The 16,199-nt window shown below is 33.4% G+C and overlaps 1 protein-coding gene and 1 pseudogene across 1 annotated transcript; both read right to left on the minus strand.

Annotated features, from left to right (window-relative positions):
• Positions 1–11,850: 11,850 nt before the first annotated feature.
• On the minus strand, positions 11,851–12,913 carry LOC137826166 (uncharacterized; annotated as a pseudogene).
• A 114-nt stretch (positions 12,914–13,027) lies between these two features.
• Positions 13,028–15,196, minus strand: LOC150025641 (uncharacterized). Its single transcript, XM_090294326.1, has 2 exons — positions 13,229–15,196; positions 13,028–13,148 (listed from the first exon to the last, which is right to left on the minus strand). The coding sequence occupies exon 1, from the start codon at positions 15,194–15,196 to the stop codon at positions 13,649–13,651; it is 1,548 nt and encodes a 515-aa protein (XP_090150452.1). The 3' UTR covers positions 13,028–13,148; positions 13,229–13,648.
• Between the last annotated feature and the right edge of the window lie 1,003 nt (positions 15,197–16,199).

The raw sequence follows: 16,199 nt of genomic DNA on the forward strand, positions 1-16,199 counted from the left end.
TATCATAGTATACCTATAATTTTTAACCACTATACTAAATTGTAATTTCTTTTGTTTCTTATCAATTCTAACTCTTGCTTAAAAGGATCTATAGATTCTAAAATTTAGTACTTTAATACTTATCAATCGAGTAACATAAAAAATAATACAAACAAATTTTTGTTGTTGTTAATTTTTATTTATAAAATTTGAAATTATAATTTTTTTTTTATAACCAGGTTATATATCTACCTTGGAATTTGAATATATTTTTCTCAAAAGTAGACTTCTCTTATGGGTTTAACTAAAAAAAAATAACTCATTCAACAACAACCTCAAATTGACTTCATTAAATGTTACATGATAACAAAATGAATTCCAAATTTTATGTACTCGAAATTAGTCTGGTATGAAGGACGAAGACAATAATTATTATTGGTAGAACAATTGATTTCTTCCATTCGGTCATGTTTTCCTTCCTCTTTCTTTTCTAATGTCTGGGCTTCGATTTTCAATCGGAACTACATTTGCAAAAAAAAATTCGACGCTCAAGTGAGTATTCAATATTTGGGTGCAACTAATGTTGTAATAATGACATACCTTTGTCTTGATTGTTGCGCCTATTTAGAATCTGAAGACCCCTGTGCGTCACAATTAGTGTTCATATTACATAATTTTGTCCGGTTTAATTACTACTAATACACATTTTAACCAATATGTTCAAACCCATGCTGTTTGGTCGATACTGAGTACTGACATGCTCTAGGATCATTCAACCCTTGGTGGCACACTTTGTGCAAACTATCAATGAAAGGTCTCGACCACAGGGTTGTTACCATATGATGCATTGTCACCTCCGCACTCAGATTTCAGATGTTTAACGATACCTTGCTAAACTTCTGCATGAACAACCAAAGTGGCTCTCCCTTCTCCAGTCGTACGTTCACGAGTGCAATGGAGGTTAGGTGACGTGGTCGACTGGTTGCGAACTATGTCCCAAACTTATATGTTAGAATTTCAAAATAGTCGATGGAATTTGGAGGAAGCCTTGTGAACCAACTGAGGAAGTAGTGTAGACATCCATATGCTCGTCCGGATCTGTGGTCTCATTATACCGATCTACATTCAGTCCCTTCCAATCAGGGGGTAGTTGGGCCTCCATGATATCATTAGTGAAAGGGTGTCTTCTAGATCCACCCACAATGTCAAACGTGGGGGCGGATTGATTGAGTCGCAACTCTTTGTTTTGGCTCTTATTCCTTGATGGGCGAGTCGTGGTCAAGGGATCTACCGAGTTCTTCCTTTATTGGGTACCCTTCGGCTGTTGCTTCTTAGTCGAGCTTCCTCCGGCCAACTGTCGTTTCATCTCTTCTTGTCATGTTTCTTGTTGATACAATCTTCTTCTTTGTGACTTCCTTTACTCTCTCGGATCTCACGGTGGGCGTCAATTGTTCTTGTATGAGGAACTAAGACAGTAACTGCTACCGGCTGAACAATTGATTTATTCCCTTCGGTTGTGCTTTCCTTCCTCTTTCTCTCATAACATTCGGGCTTCGGCTCTCGATCGGGAGTGCACCTGCAAAAGGTTTTCCAACGCTCAAGTGAATATTTGGTATTCGGGTGCAATTAATGTTGTAATAATAATGTACCTTTTTCTTGGTTGTTGTGTCTATTTATAGTATTTAATGGCCCCTATGTATTGTTAGACTTAGATTAAGGTGTGTGTCACAATTAGCGTTCGTATTACCTAATTTTTGTATGAAGTAATTATTGTTAATACACGTTTTAACTAATACGTTTAAAACCATGTTGTTTGGTTAATATCAGGTACTGACATGCTCTGAGACCATTCAGTCCCTGAAGATACATAAACCATGGTTCTTGATGCTCCGAACATGTCGTCTAATCATGGTTTCAAAAAGATGCCCACTTCAAGAAACAAACTATCAAACATGCCCAAAACCAAAAAAAATCTCTTAGAAAAAGAGAAAGAATATATCCAACCATGAGAAGCTTCCATTTCTCATGCAATGGAAGCTTAGAATAACTTAAATAAAATATTGATCAATAGAATCTTTTCCTTCCGGAGATTATGGTTGTCAACCCTATCTTTGAGTAGAAGTAATTAAACATTGAAAGACATGAATAAACGTGTGACTCATATATAAACACTTAAAGGTCTACCATTCAATGCATATTTTTTCATGCACACTAAAATATGGTATAAGTATCATAAAACTCAATAGATTCATTTGAGACTCTTTTTACAAAAGTTCAAAAACAATTTATATTAGCTCACAATGGTTGCTAACTCTATGGCACTAGAAAATATCCAACTAGGAATATGAACTAGTTTTTATCAGTGTCACCTACAATACTTGACCTTCATCCAATCATCACCATACACCAATATATACTATATATAGCAAGACCTTTTTTGAACACTTTGTTCACAAAAACATAAAAAAGACATGGATGAACTTCAAAAATATGTTGTAAATAGAGAAGACAAATAAACTCATATTTGTAGGTATTTTTTGAACACATCCCATCTTTGATAAGAAATATCCACATTGACCGGACACGAGTATGAGTATGAGTAATATTCCATTTTTAAATTAGGTAAATGATATGTATGTACATATCCACTTTGTTCCCTTCCCATCCCATCCCTACATATGTCTTTATTTTAAATTACTAAAACACTTTTGATTTATTATGTAAGTTAACAAAGTTATTTTGATTGTTCTCTTCTGGTTCTTGGTTTCCTTTCATTTGAAGAACTCTTCTTTCATTAAAAGAACTTTTCATTCACTCTCTCAATTGTCCCGACTTATTCCACATACACCAAATTCACTTAAGTTCCCAAAGTACTTTCTCTTTCATCACTACTTTAATTAACATTTTTTTTTCTTTGTATGATTTTCTTCACACTGCATTGCATTTAAGGAAACACAAACCTCAATTTTATCGAATTAAATGGTTTATAAGACACATATTTAATCATTTTACTTCTTTATAATACTTTTTTTATTTATTAATTTTATTGTCACATGAAAATGTTTGTTTCTCAATTTCAAATATTTAATTGGATAAACCCTTAGTTTATTAGATAATTAAAAAAACTCATGTTATCTTTTTCTTTTTCTATTAGTTTCATTTTATTTGAATAAATTTTCTTTCATTATACAATGTTTCATTTTATCTCAATAATTCAATTTATTTGATATGCACCAATTTCACTTTTATTATATGGTACCTTTACTTTCAACATTTACAAAAATAATATATGAAATTTCAATTACGTATAATTTTTACTGATTATTATAATTATTTTATATTTATGGAGTTGTTATTTAATACTTTTACTTTAAGATTTTTTACAATTTTTTTGACTTTGAATATAAAAGTTGTTGATTTTGGCTTAATCCCAAGTCCCACATCGGTGGGTTCATTGTTTGGGAAGGAGGTTTGAGGGTTATAAATTAAACTCTCCCCCTTCACTGTTAAATATCCCAATTTGTAATATCTTCTCTCATAGTAATAAAAGGGAGCTGTTTTTGCTGTGCTCGGAGATTAGGCTAAACAGGCCGAACTCCGTTAACAATTTTCGGGTGTGTTTTTTCCTCTTTATCTCTTTTATTATTCCGCTTTATTTATTCAATATTATTTGTCGGGTAGCTCTGTTAGGGTTTTGTTTTAGTGGGAAAATTACCCGTTTTTCCCAACAAGTGGTATCAAGAGCCGAAGGTTCGCCTTGGGTTGTTTGAAATTATTTGTAATATTGAATATTATATTGTGAGTCTGTAATGGCAAATTCGGATCAAGAAGGGAAGGCTCTGCAAGATGCAAATGTTGCAGAAAGCAAAAGTGATGTGTTGATTGTCTCGCTTTCAGCATCATTGCATCCAGATGAGTGGATATTGGATTCAGGTTGTACCTATCATATGTGTCCCATTCGGGAATGGTTCTTTGATTTTCAAGAACTCGATGGCGGGGTTGTTTACATGGGTAATGATAATCCATGTAAGACAGTCGGGATAGGTTCAATCAAGTTGCGGAATCACGATGGATCCACCAGAATTTTGCGGGATGTACGGTACGTGCCAAAGTTGAAGAAGAATCTCATCTCATTGGGGGCTTTAGAATCTAAAGGCCTAGTTGTGACGATGCGAGATGTAATTCTTAAAGCAACTTCAGGAGCACTGGTGATGTTGAAAGGCGTGAGGAAGAACAATTTGTATTACTACCAAGGTAGTACAGTGGTGGGGACAATAGCGGCAACAACTTCTAGCACTAAGAAGGATGCTGAGGCAACGAAGTTGTGGCATATGAGGTTGGGACATGCTGGAGAGAAATCCTTGCAAATTCTTACCAAGCAAGGATTGTTGAAAGGTACGAAGGCTTGCAAACTTGAATTTTGTGAGCATTGTGTTCTGGGAAAACAACGAAGAGTGAAGTTTGGCACTGCAATTCACAATACCAAGGGTATTCTGGATTATGTGCATTCAGATGTGTGGGGACCTGCCAAGACTCCGTCAATCGGAGGTAGGCATTATTTTGTCACTTTTGTTGATGATTTTTCCAGAAGAGTTTGGGTGTTTACTATGAAGAACAAAAATGATGTGCTTGGAATTTTCCTTAAGTGGAAAGCTCAAGTTGAAAACCAGACAGGAAGGAAGATTAAGGTTCTCCGAACAGATAATGGAGGAGAATACAAGAGTGATCCGTTCCTGAAGGTATGCCAAGATTGTGGCATAGTTCGGCACTTCACTGTTAGAAAAACACCACAACAGAATGGGGTTTCGGAGCGTATGAACAAGACACTTGTGGAGAAAGTTCGTTGTATGTTGTCTAATGCTGAGTTAGGCAGAGAGTTTTGGGCTGAGGCTGTGACATACGTTCAACATCTCGTCAATCGTTTGCCATCATCTGCTATAGATGGCAAAACCCCGTTAGAGGTATGGTCTGGAAAACCTGCAACTGATTATGATTCTTTGCATGTTTTTGGTTCTATTGCATATTATCATGTGATTGAATCAAAGTTGGATCCACGGGCAAAGAAAGCTCTTTTCATGGGCTTTAGTCCTGGAGTGAAGGGATACCGTTTGTGGTGTCTAGAGGCAAAGAAGACGATTATCAGCAGGGATGTTACCTTTGATGAATCTGCCATGTTAAAGAAGGTAAATCCAGAAGGAGCTGATAGTACTCCGCAACAGGTGGAGTGTGCCCGGAAGCAGGTGGAGTTTGAGCCGACAGTGGTGATCCCAACACGAAATACCACAAGTGACTCTCCTATGGTAGAAGAAGAGTCAGATGAGGAAGAGGTTCCTACCCAAGAATCTCAACAGCAATCAGCGCCAATTGCAGTTAGAAGACAGAGACGAGATATTCAGAAGCCTGCTCGTTTCATGGATATGGTTGCCTATGCACTTCCAGTTGTTGATGACATTCCATCCACTTACCCAGGAGCCATTCTGAGTTCAGAGAGTGGTAATTGGGCAGGTGCGATGGAAGAGGAGATGCAGTCTTTGAAGAAGAACAAGACGTGGAAGCTGGCACAATTACCGAAAGGTAAGAAGGCAATTGGGTGCAAATGGGTATTTGCAAAGAAAGAAGGATTTCCTAATAAAGAAGATGTTCGCTACAAGGCAAGGTTGGTTGCTAAAGGCTTTGCTCAGAGGGAGGGAATTGATTATAATGAGGTATTTTCTCCAGTTGTTAAACATTCCTCCATTCGAATTTTGTTGGCCTTGGTAGCACAGTTGAATTTGGAGCTTGCTCAACTTGATGTAAAGACCGCGTTCCTACACGGTGATTTGGAGGAGGAAATCTATATGACTCAACCAGAAGGATACAAGGTTGATGGTAAAGAAGATTGGGTTTGTAAACTTAGCAAATCGTTGTACGGACTGAAACAATCTCCGAGACAGTGGTACAAACGATTTGATAAGTTCATGAAGGATCAGAAGTACAAGAGAAGCAAATATGATCACTGTGTGTATTTGCGCAGACTTGAAGATGGTTCCTACATTTACTTACTCTTATATGTTGATGATATGCTGATTGCAGCAAAGAGCCAAGTTGAGATTGACAGGTTAAAGGCTCAGTTGAGTAAAGAGTTCGAGATGAAGGATTTGGGGAAAGCCAAGAAGATTCTCGGCATGGAGATAAACAGGGACAGAGAGAGGGGAAAACTTTGGCTGTCACAGAAGCAGTATTTGCAGAAGGTACTACAACGTTTTGGTATACACGAAGATACAAAACCTGTAAGTACCCCACTTGCTCCTCATTTGAAATTGAGTAGCCGTTTATCTCCGACGACTGATGAAGAACGAGAATACATGGCGGAAGTCCCATATGCAAATGCAGTTGGAAGCTTGATGTATGCAATGGTGTGTACAAGACCAGATATTTCACAGGCTGTGAGTGTTGTTAGCAGGTACATGCATGATCCGGGCAAGGGTCATTGGCAAGCTGTGAGATGGATTCTACGGTACCTCCAAAATACCTTAGATGTTGGATTGACATTTGAGCAAGATGAATCACTTGGTCAATGCATAGTTGGATATTGTGATTCTGATTATGCAGGTGATTTGGATAAGCGACGGTCTACTACTGGTTATTTGTTCACTTTAGCAAAAGCGCCAGTTAGTTGGAAGTCTACCTTGCAGTCTACGGTGGCTTTGTCTACGACAGAGGCAGAGTATATGGCGATTACAGAGGCTGTGAAGGAAGCAATTTGGCTTCATGGGTTGCTTAAAGACTTGGGAGTTGGTCAGAAACAACTTGAGTTATATTCTGACAGTCAGAGTGCTATTCATTTAGCAAAGAATCAAGTCTTTCATGCACGGACGAAGCACATTGATGTTCGCTATCACTTTGTGCGTGAGATTCTCGAAGAAGAGGAGATTGTTCTCCAGAAGATTCACACTACGGAGAATCCTGCAGATATGCTCACCAAGGTGGTTACAAGGACCAAGTTTGAACACTGTTTAGACTTGGTTAATATCTTGCACATTTGAAGTTGGCGTCCGGAGGCGCAAATTTGAAGCACTGTAAAGTTTGTTTTTGTTATGTTTTGAGAAGATTTGTTTTAGGTGAGACTTGAAATTAAGCCAAGGTGGAGATTTGTTGATTTTGGCTTAATCCCAAGTCCCACATCGGTGGGTTCATTGTTTGGGAAGGAGGTTTGAGGGTTATAAATTAAACTCTCCCCCTTCACTGTTAAATATCCCAATTTGTAATATCTTCTCTCATAGTAATAAAAGGAAGCTGTTTTTGCTGTGCTCGGAGATTAGGCTAAACAGGCCGAACTCCGTTAACAATTTTCGGGTGTGTTTTTTCCTCTTTATCTCTTTTATTATTCCGCTTTATTTATTCAATATTATTTGTCGGGTAGCTCTGTTAGGGTTTTGTTTTAATGGGAAAATTACCCGTTTTTCCCAACAAAAGTATCATTTTTTTATATTAAATAATTGATTATATCACTTTTCCTTTTCTATGATTTTTATCTTTTATGAAAAACTATTTAATTAGTATTTGAGATATTACAATACAAGTAAGTACATGCAAAAACGGAGCTTTGTTAAGTGAGGGGCCTGACCTCTTAAATTTGTTTAACATATATATAAACAAAAATAATTCGTTTTAATTTTATTATATTTTATATATTTAACATCCCAATAATTTTTATACAGATATTTTTTAACACCTTTAAAATATTTTCTAAAATGTAAGTATAAATAAAAGAAAAAACGTGAAAGCATAAGGAGATACAAACATATACCTCATCAACGCCAACAAGTAATTTTCTAAAATAAACTAAATCCATAAAAAAATTATTTATGTCTCATTTTGTATTCTTATTATCCCTAATAGATCCAATTTCGAGAAGGAAAAAAAAAATACTCAAATACAATTACACATCAATAATTAAAAGATAATTTATGAAAGTTAACATTTGATCTAAACGAAACAACGAACTAAATTAGTGAATCTCTTTTTAGATAACTCACATGCCACCACATAGCCTTCAGCATAATTAATTAATAATCTTAATTATAAACTCTTCTGTTTGAAAAATTATAATTAATTACATAAAAAAATATTCATATAATTCAAACACCAGAATACCTCTAATTCATTCTAAAGTTAATGAAAAATAATCATTACAAATCATTTTTAAGGGTGATAAAGTTGCCTCTTTTAATTCTTTTAGTCATGAGTATTACCACAACCTCTGCGATTAAAAAATAACCATAAACTCTAGAATAATTATTTTTATATGAAGTTAATTTCTTCTTAACTTGGACATCCTAAACCTTTTTATAAAAGTATTATTTTTTTAATTACAATTCAATTTAAACTTCTCCTCTTGATTATAATTTTTAATTCATATAATAGCACACTCTCTTTGTATTCAACCGTACAAACCTCATTCTATACGTGATTTTAGTTTATTTTTACTATTAACTAAATATATTTTCATATAGAAATAATTCTATAATCATAATTCTTCCATAAAAATATAACAAAATTAAATATCTTTATTTTAAGTTGCTGAAAATCTTATCTTACAATAGAAACCTACATAGTATTAAAATTCACAATTAATTTTAGAAATATTATTTTTCAAAAATTATACCTGTTATGCTTTCATAAAACATCATATTTTATAGAAAAAACCTAGCTTTCATCTAACATTCCCAAATAGGACAACAAACTTTTATTATTAATATTAATCACAATCTGAAAATTTGAATCAAGATAGAATATACCAATAAGTAAATAATTAAAAACTAAATCTAATTTTTAACGATTCTACTTATAATTTACTCCTTTTACAATATATTTTAATGGAAAGCTACCTTTTTCAAACTTAATACTAACATAAAGACACTAAAAAAATTTAAGCTCACAAACATTAAAATTTGAAAAATAAACATTAAACAACAACCACTAAATTTTAAAAATTATTTTTCACTATTTCTAGTTGCTATATTCTGATAACAATGAAATTTCAAGTAAAATATAATTGCTCACAAAAAAAATACAAACTTAAACCCTAAGAGATAGAAATTAGTCTCAACTTAAGTCCATTATATTTTAAGTTTCTTTATACTGTTTTTTTAGTTCTTAATGTTTGTTAAGGTCTTTCTAAACCCATGAGTCCTCCAATATATGGTTAAAGTCATGAATTTTCATAAGAAATCCTTCCAATATCTTTATTCTAAGTCCCATGTGAATTTAAAGTTAATATAGCACTCAACAAGGGACCCAAAATCAAGTGAGGCTTATAGAATAAAATTGGACAACCCCTTAAAGTGGAGTTTCCAAAAACACCAATAAAAGGTTAATACCAATCACAAACAATTTTCTTTTATCAAACATAATCTACTACAATAAAATCATTAAATATAAATTAAAATTTCATTATAAAAAAATTATTAAATAAAAGCTAACTTTAAAAATAAAAAATAATTAATCAATATATTTATTAAATTAAATATTATTTTATAAACTAAAAAATTATACAGTAGTCTTTATTATTAATAAAAAAATTATAAATTAATTTCTAAATTAATATCTAATTAGCTATCAATATTTTAACTATCAACTACTTTATATTCTAAAATTGATAACTAAATAAATATCAATTAACTAATTAGATACTAATTTAAAAATTAATTTAATTTTTTTTATTAATAATAAAAATACTTTAAATATTAATAATTTTTTAATTTATAAAATAATATATAATCTAGTCCATAAGTGAGATTTAATTCAACTCTACTTTGACCTTAATTAATCAAGATTGTGATTTGATATGTACTATATCATCAAAACTTTAAGGAAAAGACATCTACTTAACTTTACTCTGATCTGACCTTTAGTAATTAATATTAGTCTCTTGATTAAGTGTCAGTGTTTAATTAATTATTATTAACTCTAACTCTTAGAAAGTTTTTTAGATTTCAATTAGTTAGTCAATTTAATCATAAGTCTTACTTAATTCTAGTCAATAATCGAACAAACCAAAAGTCATCTTTCTAAATATTTTAGATGAATTTTTCTATGATATTATAATGTACATATACTTTATTTTACTTATTAAGGTTTCTTACAAATGTATGAATGAATGTTAACACTCTTAATAATTTTTTCTTTCAAAGAGTTTATTAAAATCAATTTTGTTGACTTTGCACAGAAAAGTCATCTAATTGCCATTTCAAATTAATTTTTCCTTAATAAAGAACTTATCCTTACAATATAAATGTTAATGTTTACTTAATTTAAAGTCTTAAAAACTAATATTTTATAATTTAAATAAAATAAATATATTAAAAATATTATAATGTGGTAATTACTTTTTTTATTATAAAACTTCATGCATCATAATAAAATCTAACATATCCCCTACCGCTAAGCTGATACTCCAAAATTCAACATTCACCTCTTACTCTTATAATATGAAAAGTTATTATTAAAGAAGAAAAAAGAAAGAGAAAAAAAAAAAACAGTACAATTAAGTATGGGGCTAAATTATTCATGAAATCAATTGTTAAGTGTATGGGTTTCTTTAAAACTATTGCTCTCATATACATAATATCTTTATAAAAATCTTTTTGCCAACTTTTTTTTGTAAATTGAGTAGTTTTAAGACAAATATGATCACAAAATATCATTTACAATATATTTTACTCATCTATACTTATAAAGAGATTATATAAAGAGATTATGGCATTATAACTGTTTTTTACACAAATTTGTTTCTATTTTATCTTTATTAATATTTTATTTTATTATTTTATTTTGGATATTTCAATCATTTTTTTATTTTTAAATATTTATTAAATAACTAATTATTTTTATAATTAATTGAGAACTATTTTTTTAAAAAACTAATATATTGTAACAGTTATCAATTTTTAAATTTATGGAGTAGTTTGCCAGACGTGGAACAATTTTTGAAGTTTTTTTTTCTTCATATTTCCATCTCTCTTATAAATTATAGTTTTTATCTCTTCTTATAATTTGATCTAGTTGTTATCCCTTCTTATCATTAAATCTCAGATGTCGTCTTCTCTATCTTATCAATATCTTCAATGGTTTGATCTTCCATGAACTTCACATCACAACTTCTAATGCCTTCTTCTCAACAGGATCAAAAAACTTATAGCCAAATTCATCCTGAACATAACCAATAAAGATGAACTGTCTTGTCTTCGCATCCAACTTGGATCTCTCATCCTTTGGAACATGCACATATGCTTTATAATCGAAGACTCGCAAATGATCATAGCTGACATTCTTGCTAAACCAAATCTTGTATGGAACCTCACCATTCAAAGCAACTGCAGGACTCAAATTAATAACATGCACCGTAGTGTATAATGCCTCACCCAAAAAATGTTTAGGCAACTTTGCTTCAGAAAGCATACACCTAACTCTTTCTATCACAATCTTGTTCATCCTTTCTGCTAAACCATTCAGCTGAGGATCACTACAAGAAAAACTCAAATTACATAAGTCAAAATCCGTATATAACACACAAAATCCGTATGTAAAACATCGTTACATACAGGCAAAAATCCGTATGTAAAACTGTCGTAGGTAATTTTTACATACGGATTTTAGATCCGTATGTAATTACATACGGATAAATCCGTATGTAAAATCCGTATAAATCTGTATGTAATATCCGTATGTAATTACATACGGATAAATCCGTATGTAACATTCTACACAGCAACATCAGTTTTTGTACACCCTATATTTTTTGTATTTAGAAGCACCCCATATTCTACACCTGCATATATTCATCAACATTTCAGTACATTCCAGTGTTCAGAAGACAAATATTCATCACATTCAATGTTGTTCATACATACAATACTTACTATTTCCAAATATCTAAAATGTATTTCATTAAAGCAAAGTTCTAGAGAAGCTAATAATTATTATAATCTTCACCGGGTGAATTTTGTTGTTCATCATGATTACTATGATGTTGCACTTCATTTGACTGCTGATTTGGTTGAGTTGGTGGTGGGGTATTTGGCTGCTGAAAAAACTGTTGTGCTGTAGCTGCTGCCTCAGGTGGTAGATATTGCATCATAAAGTTTTGAAAGTTTTGCAAGTTTTGAAACTTTGCATCCATGCGTTCAATATGCTGCTTAAGTTCAACAATTTCTTCTGAATCAGCCTTTTTATTACTAGAAGATGGTTGTGTTTCTTGTAGGTAACGACTAACATAGTCGTCCTGACAATCAACACGTCCAACCCCATATACTCGTCCCTTGTACCTTCCACCTACACTTTCTAACCAACAACGACTTCTCAATTTTTCCTACTCAACGAGATCTAATGGAGTAGATATTGAGGTAGATTGTGACTCAGATAATGCTTGAGACAATCTACTTTCAAAATCTTCCTATTAAAATGAAAAATATTTGTTATCATACTAATTAATGTATATGAAAAAAAAGTTTAAAATAACTAACATGAGTCCGCCTTGATCTATCATCAACAAAATCTCCAGTGCTCTTTTGTATATGTGTTTGTTGAAACACTTCATCAACATGGACTGAACGGCCAAGCTCCTCTGTCTATAAAGAAAACATTTCATAAATTAAGAAGATAATAATTAATCATAAATTAATATAAAAAAATTATATGGAAATCATACCATACGAATAGCGTGTTCATGAACACTAATAGATCCTCCAGTGTGCAGACATCCACCTTTTCCAGACAAACGATTCTTTTTAGCTGTATCACATTTGGATCGATACACAGGCATGTTCCACTGTTCAAGGTGGTTGTTCCAAACATTATTGCCAATCCATTATGGCCGTTTACCTTCTTGGCTAGCATCTTTAAACATTTGTGAAAGGGTGTGAGAAGCTTTTGTATGGAAATTTTTCTTAACTTTTTCTTCGTCCTCAACCCTCCATGTGACCTTCCTCTACAAAACAACAAGAATCATCAATCCAAATTGTAAAATATAAAATTTTTAAAGGGAATAAAAAACAAGTACCTTAAAACGTTGAAAAAATATATCCCGTTCACCCTTTGGGATTGCCCCCCATGTTGGCCATGGCTCACCAAATTGTTGCTTGATGCTGGCAGTGATGGCCTTTGATGCTATTTTTGATGGATAAAACCTAAATACCAAAACAAAGTTAGTCAAAATTATAAGACAATAATAATAAATTATATAAATTGAATTTTGTTATATTCTTACCCTCCCCCAATAGGCTGAATCAGAGGGCGATCACCAGCTGAGAGGACCTCGTCCTCTAAGTTATTCGCTGCAGAAGCTGAATGTGTCCCTCCAAGATTTGTATATGGGGATGGTGTAATATCTGGTGGGGTTGATGCATTAGAACCAACACGTGGAGATGGTGTTGATGCAATAACATCTTGTACTGGTGGGGTGGATTGGGTAACATCTGCTACTGGTGGGATAGATACATGAACTGAAGAAGAAATAGGTGTATTGGGTTGACTGGATGATGGATTTTGGTTGTTAAATCGTGATAACAATTTTATCACATAATTTTTTTTCCCTTTTTTTGGTTGTTACTCGGTGATGGTTGATTAGAACCTCCTGATGACATCTATATATATTGCATGAAATGATAATGAAGGTTATATAAGTTTATCAATGAAGAAGAATATGCTCAACTTCCCCCTTCTTGAACGCATTCTTGTTCCTCCTAAATGCATGATCATTTGGTAAAAATCTACGATGCGAATCAAACCAAGAATTTTTCCCCCCATGATGTAATCTAAATGCCTTTGAATGCTCCATGCAATGTGGGCATGCCAATTTACCATGAGTTCCCCAACCAGACAACATACCATATGCAGGAAAATCATTAATCGTCCACATTAACATTGCCCTCATCAAGAAGTTCTCTTTCCTTGAAATATCGTATGTTGGGACACCACTCCACAATTTCTTCAAGTCGTCTATCAAGGGCTCTAAAAATACATCAATACCCGCCTTTGGATTGAATGGGCCTGGTATGAGACAACTCAAGAACATATAAGGTTTAGACATGCACATTTCAGGAGGAAGATTATACGGGGTCACAATTATTGGCCAACATGAATATGGTGCATTTGATGCTTGCACATATGGATTAAAACCATCAGAGCATAAACCTAGTCGCACATTGCGTGCCTCCACAGAAAAATTGGGATAAACAGTATCAAAGTGCTTCCAAGCCTCGCCATCACATGGATGACGCAAAACACCATTACTGCTTTTGTTATCATAGTGCCATGTCATTTGTCCCGCAGTCTGTGTTGAAGCATACATTCTTTGCAACCTTGAAATTATTGGCAAATAGAACATTGCCTTTACAGCAACTGGTTTTTTGTTACTTGCTCTGGTGTTGTGGTGACGATACCTTGACTTGTGACAAAATTTGCATTCAAGCAACGCTCCATCATTTTTACCGTATTCGTTATCATAAAAGAGCATGCAATTATCCACACAACAATCAATCCTCTTAGCCTGTAATCCCAACTTCGACACTAGCCCTTTTGCATCATAATAACTTTTAGGCAAACCTATTTTGGTTGGTGTTGCATCCAAAAGCATTTTTGAAATAAACTCTAAGCATTGGTCAGGAATATTCCAATTGGCTTTGCAAGCTAATAGCCTGACACACATTGATAATTTGGACTCTGATGTCCCTGCATACAATGGCGTATTTGCATCCAACAAAAGCTTATAAAACCTTTCAGTTTCTTCATTTGGAGGCTCTTCCATGTTATCTACATTTGGTACTCGTAATGACTCTTGTGGCCTAAGAGCATCAAACACCATGTCTTCCATCAACCTAACTTGGTAATCTTGTGACTGATTGTGTGCACCTCCAGTTATTCCCAAAGCCATGCAATTATCGTTATTATACAAGTCACCTTCTACCATGTCTTCACCATGACCAGTCCAAATCCAATAATTAGATTTGAAACCATGTTTGTAGAGGTGAACCTTCACAAGTCTTTCCTCCAAAATTCTTGTACAATCACACTTACTACATGGGCATCGTATTCCCCCATCATTCTGATAACATTCTCTTTGGCAAGCTTTGGTTATAAACTCTTCAACTCCCAATATAAAAGACTCTTTCAAAGCACCTATTCCTCTATAACACATATCATACATCCATGCACGATTTGATGGAAACTGATTCATGTTCTGTTCATAAAGCAATTGACAAAAAGTGAACAATTTTTTAAGAGATCATGTTATAAATGAACATGTAAGAGTTCGTGTTACAAACAAACATGTAAGAGTTCGTGTTACAAACGAACATGTAAAAGTTCATGTTACAAACGAACATGTAAGAGTTCGTGTTACAAACTCTGCCTAATTCAACCATATATGGATTTGCATAAGTCATCCAGATTTGGATAATGTTTTTGTTTCACACAAATTGGCTATTACAACATTTCATTATAATAACTATAATCAATTAACAAGCAACTACATCAATTAATAAGTATAATAAAAGAAAATTGGCCAAAACAACTTGGAGTTATTGGATATCAAATAATGCAATTTTTTTAAAGTTCATATCTTATGCAATTTCTTCAAATTATTACAACATTATCAACCCTTAAATCTAACCTTTCAATCCGTACAAAAAGAAACTTTGAGTTTCACGTAACAATCCTCCTACAACCTCTTTAAAGCAGTTGAATCTATACAAAAATAACCATGAAAATGGAACACAAACTCAATCTCCAAGTCAACACAAGCAAGAACCAACTTAAGCAGAACGAAATGTGAAAAACAAAATCACTAAAGAACAAATAATGAACTACATAGGCACATAACCAATACCACCTCTTTAATATGCAATACTGTAAATCTCCTTTCTTCCATTCCTTGACCACATAGGCACATAACCAATACCATCTCAACAAAAAGTAAGCAAAAAGATTCCATAGTCAGTGGTGAAACACAAAAGCAAACACAAATCAAAGCCCAACAAATTTCCAGCTTAATAACAAAAAACAAACCATCAACCTGAATGATTGTGGCGGTGGTGGCGACTGACCAGAGAAGGTCACGCGGTGGTGACCATTGACGACGGCGGAGATGACTGCGTTCATGCTTCTTCTCCAAACCAGGACAACGGTGGTCGCGGTTGCTACAGTGATGGTGGTTGCTGCGGTGCTGAAGGTTGTTGTGG

This window comes from Phaseolus vulgaris, chromosome 8 (assembly GCF_051622355.1).
Source record: "Phaseolus vulgaris cultivar YP4 chromosome 8, ASM5162235v1, whole genome shotgun sequence".
Taxonomy (NCBI): Eukaryota; Viridiplantae; Streptophyta; class Magnoliopsida; order Fabales; family Fabaceae; genus Phaseolus; species Phaseolus vulgaris.

What these genes read in the sequence shown, in the direction of transcription:
- LOC150025641 (XM_090294326.1), bottom strand. Translation starts at nt 15,196, where the DNA reads ATGAATCAGTTTCCATCAAATCGTGCATGGATGTATGATATGTGTTAT.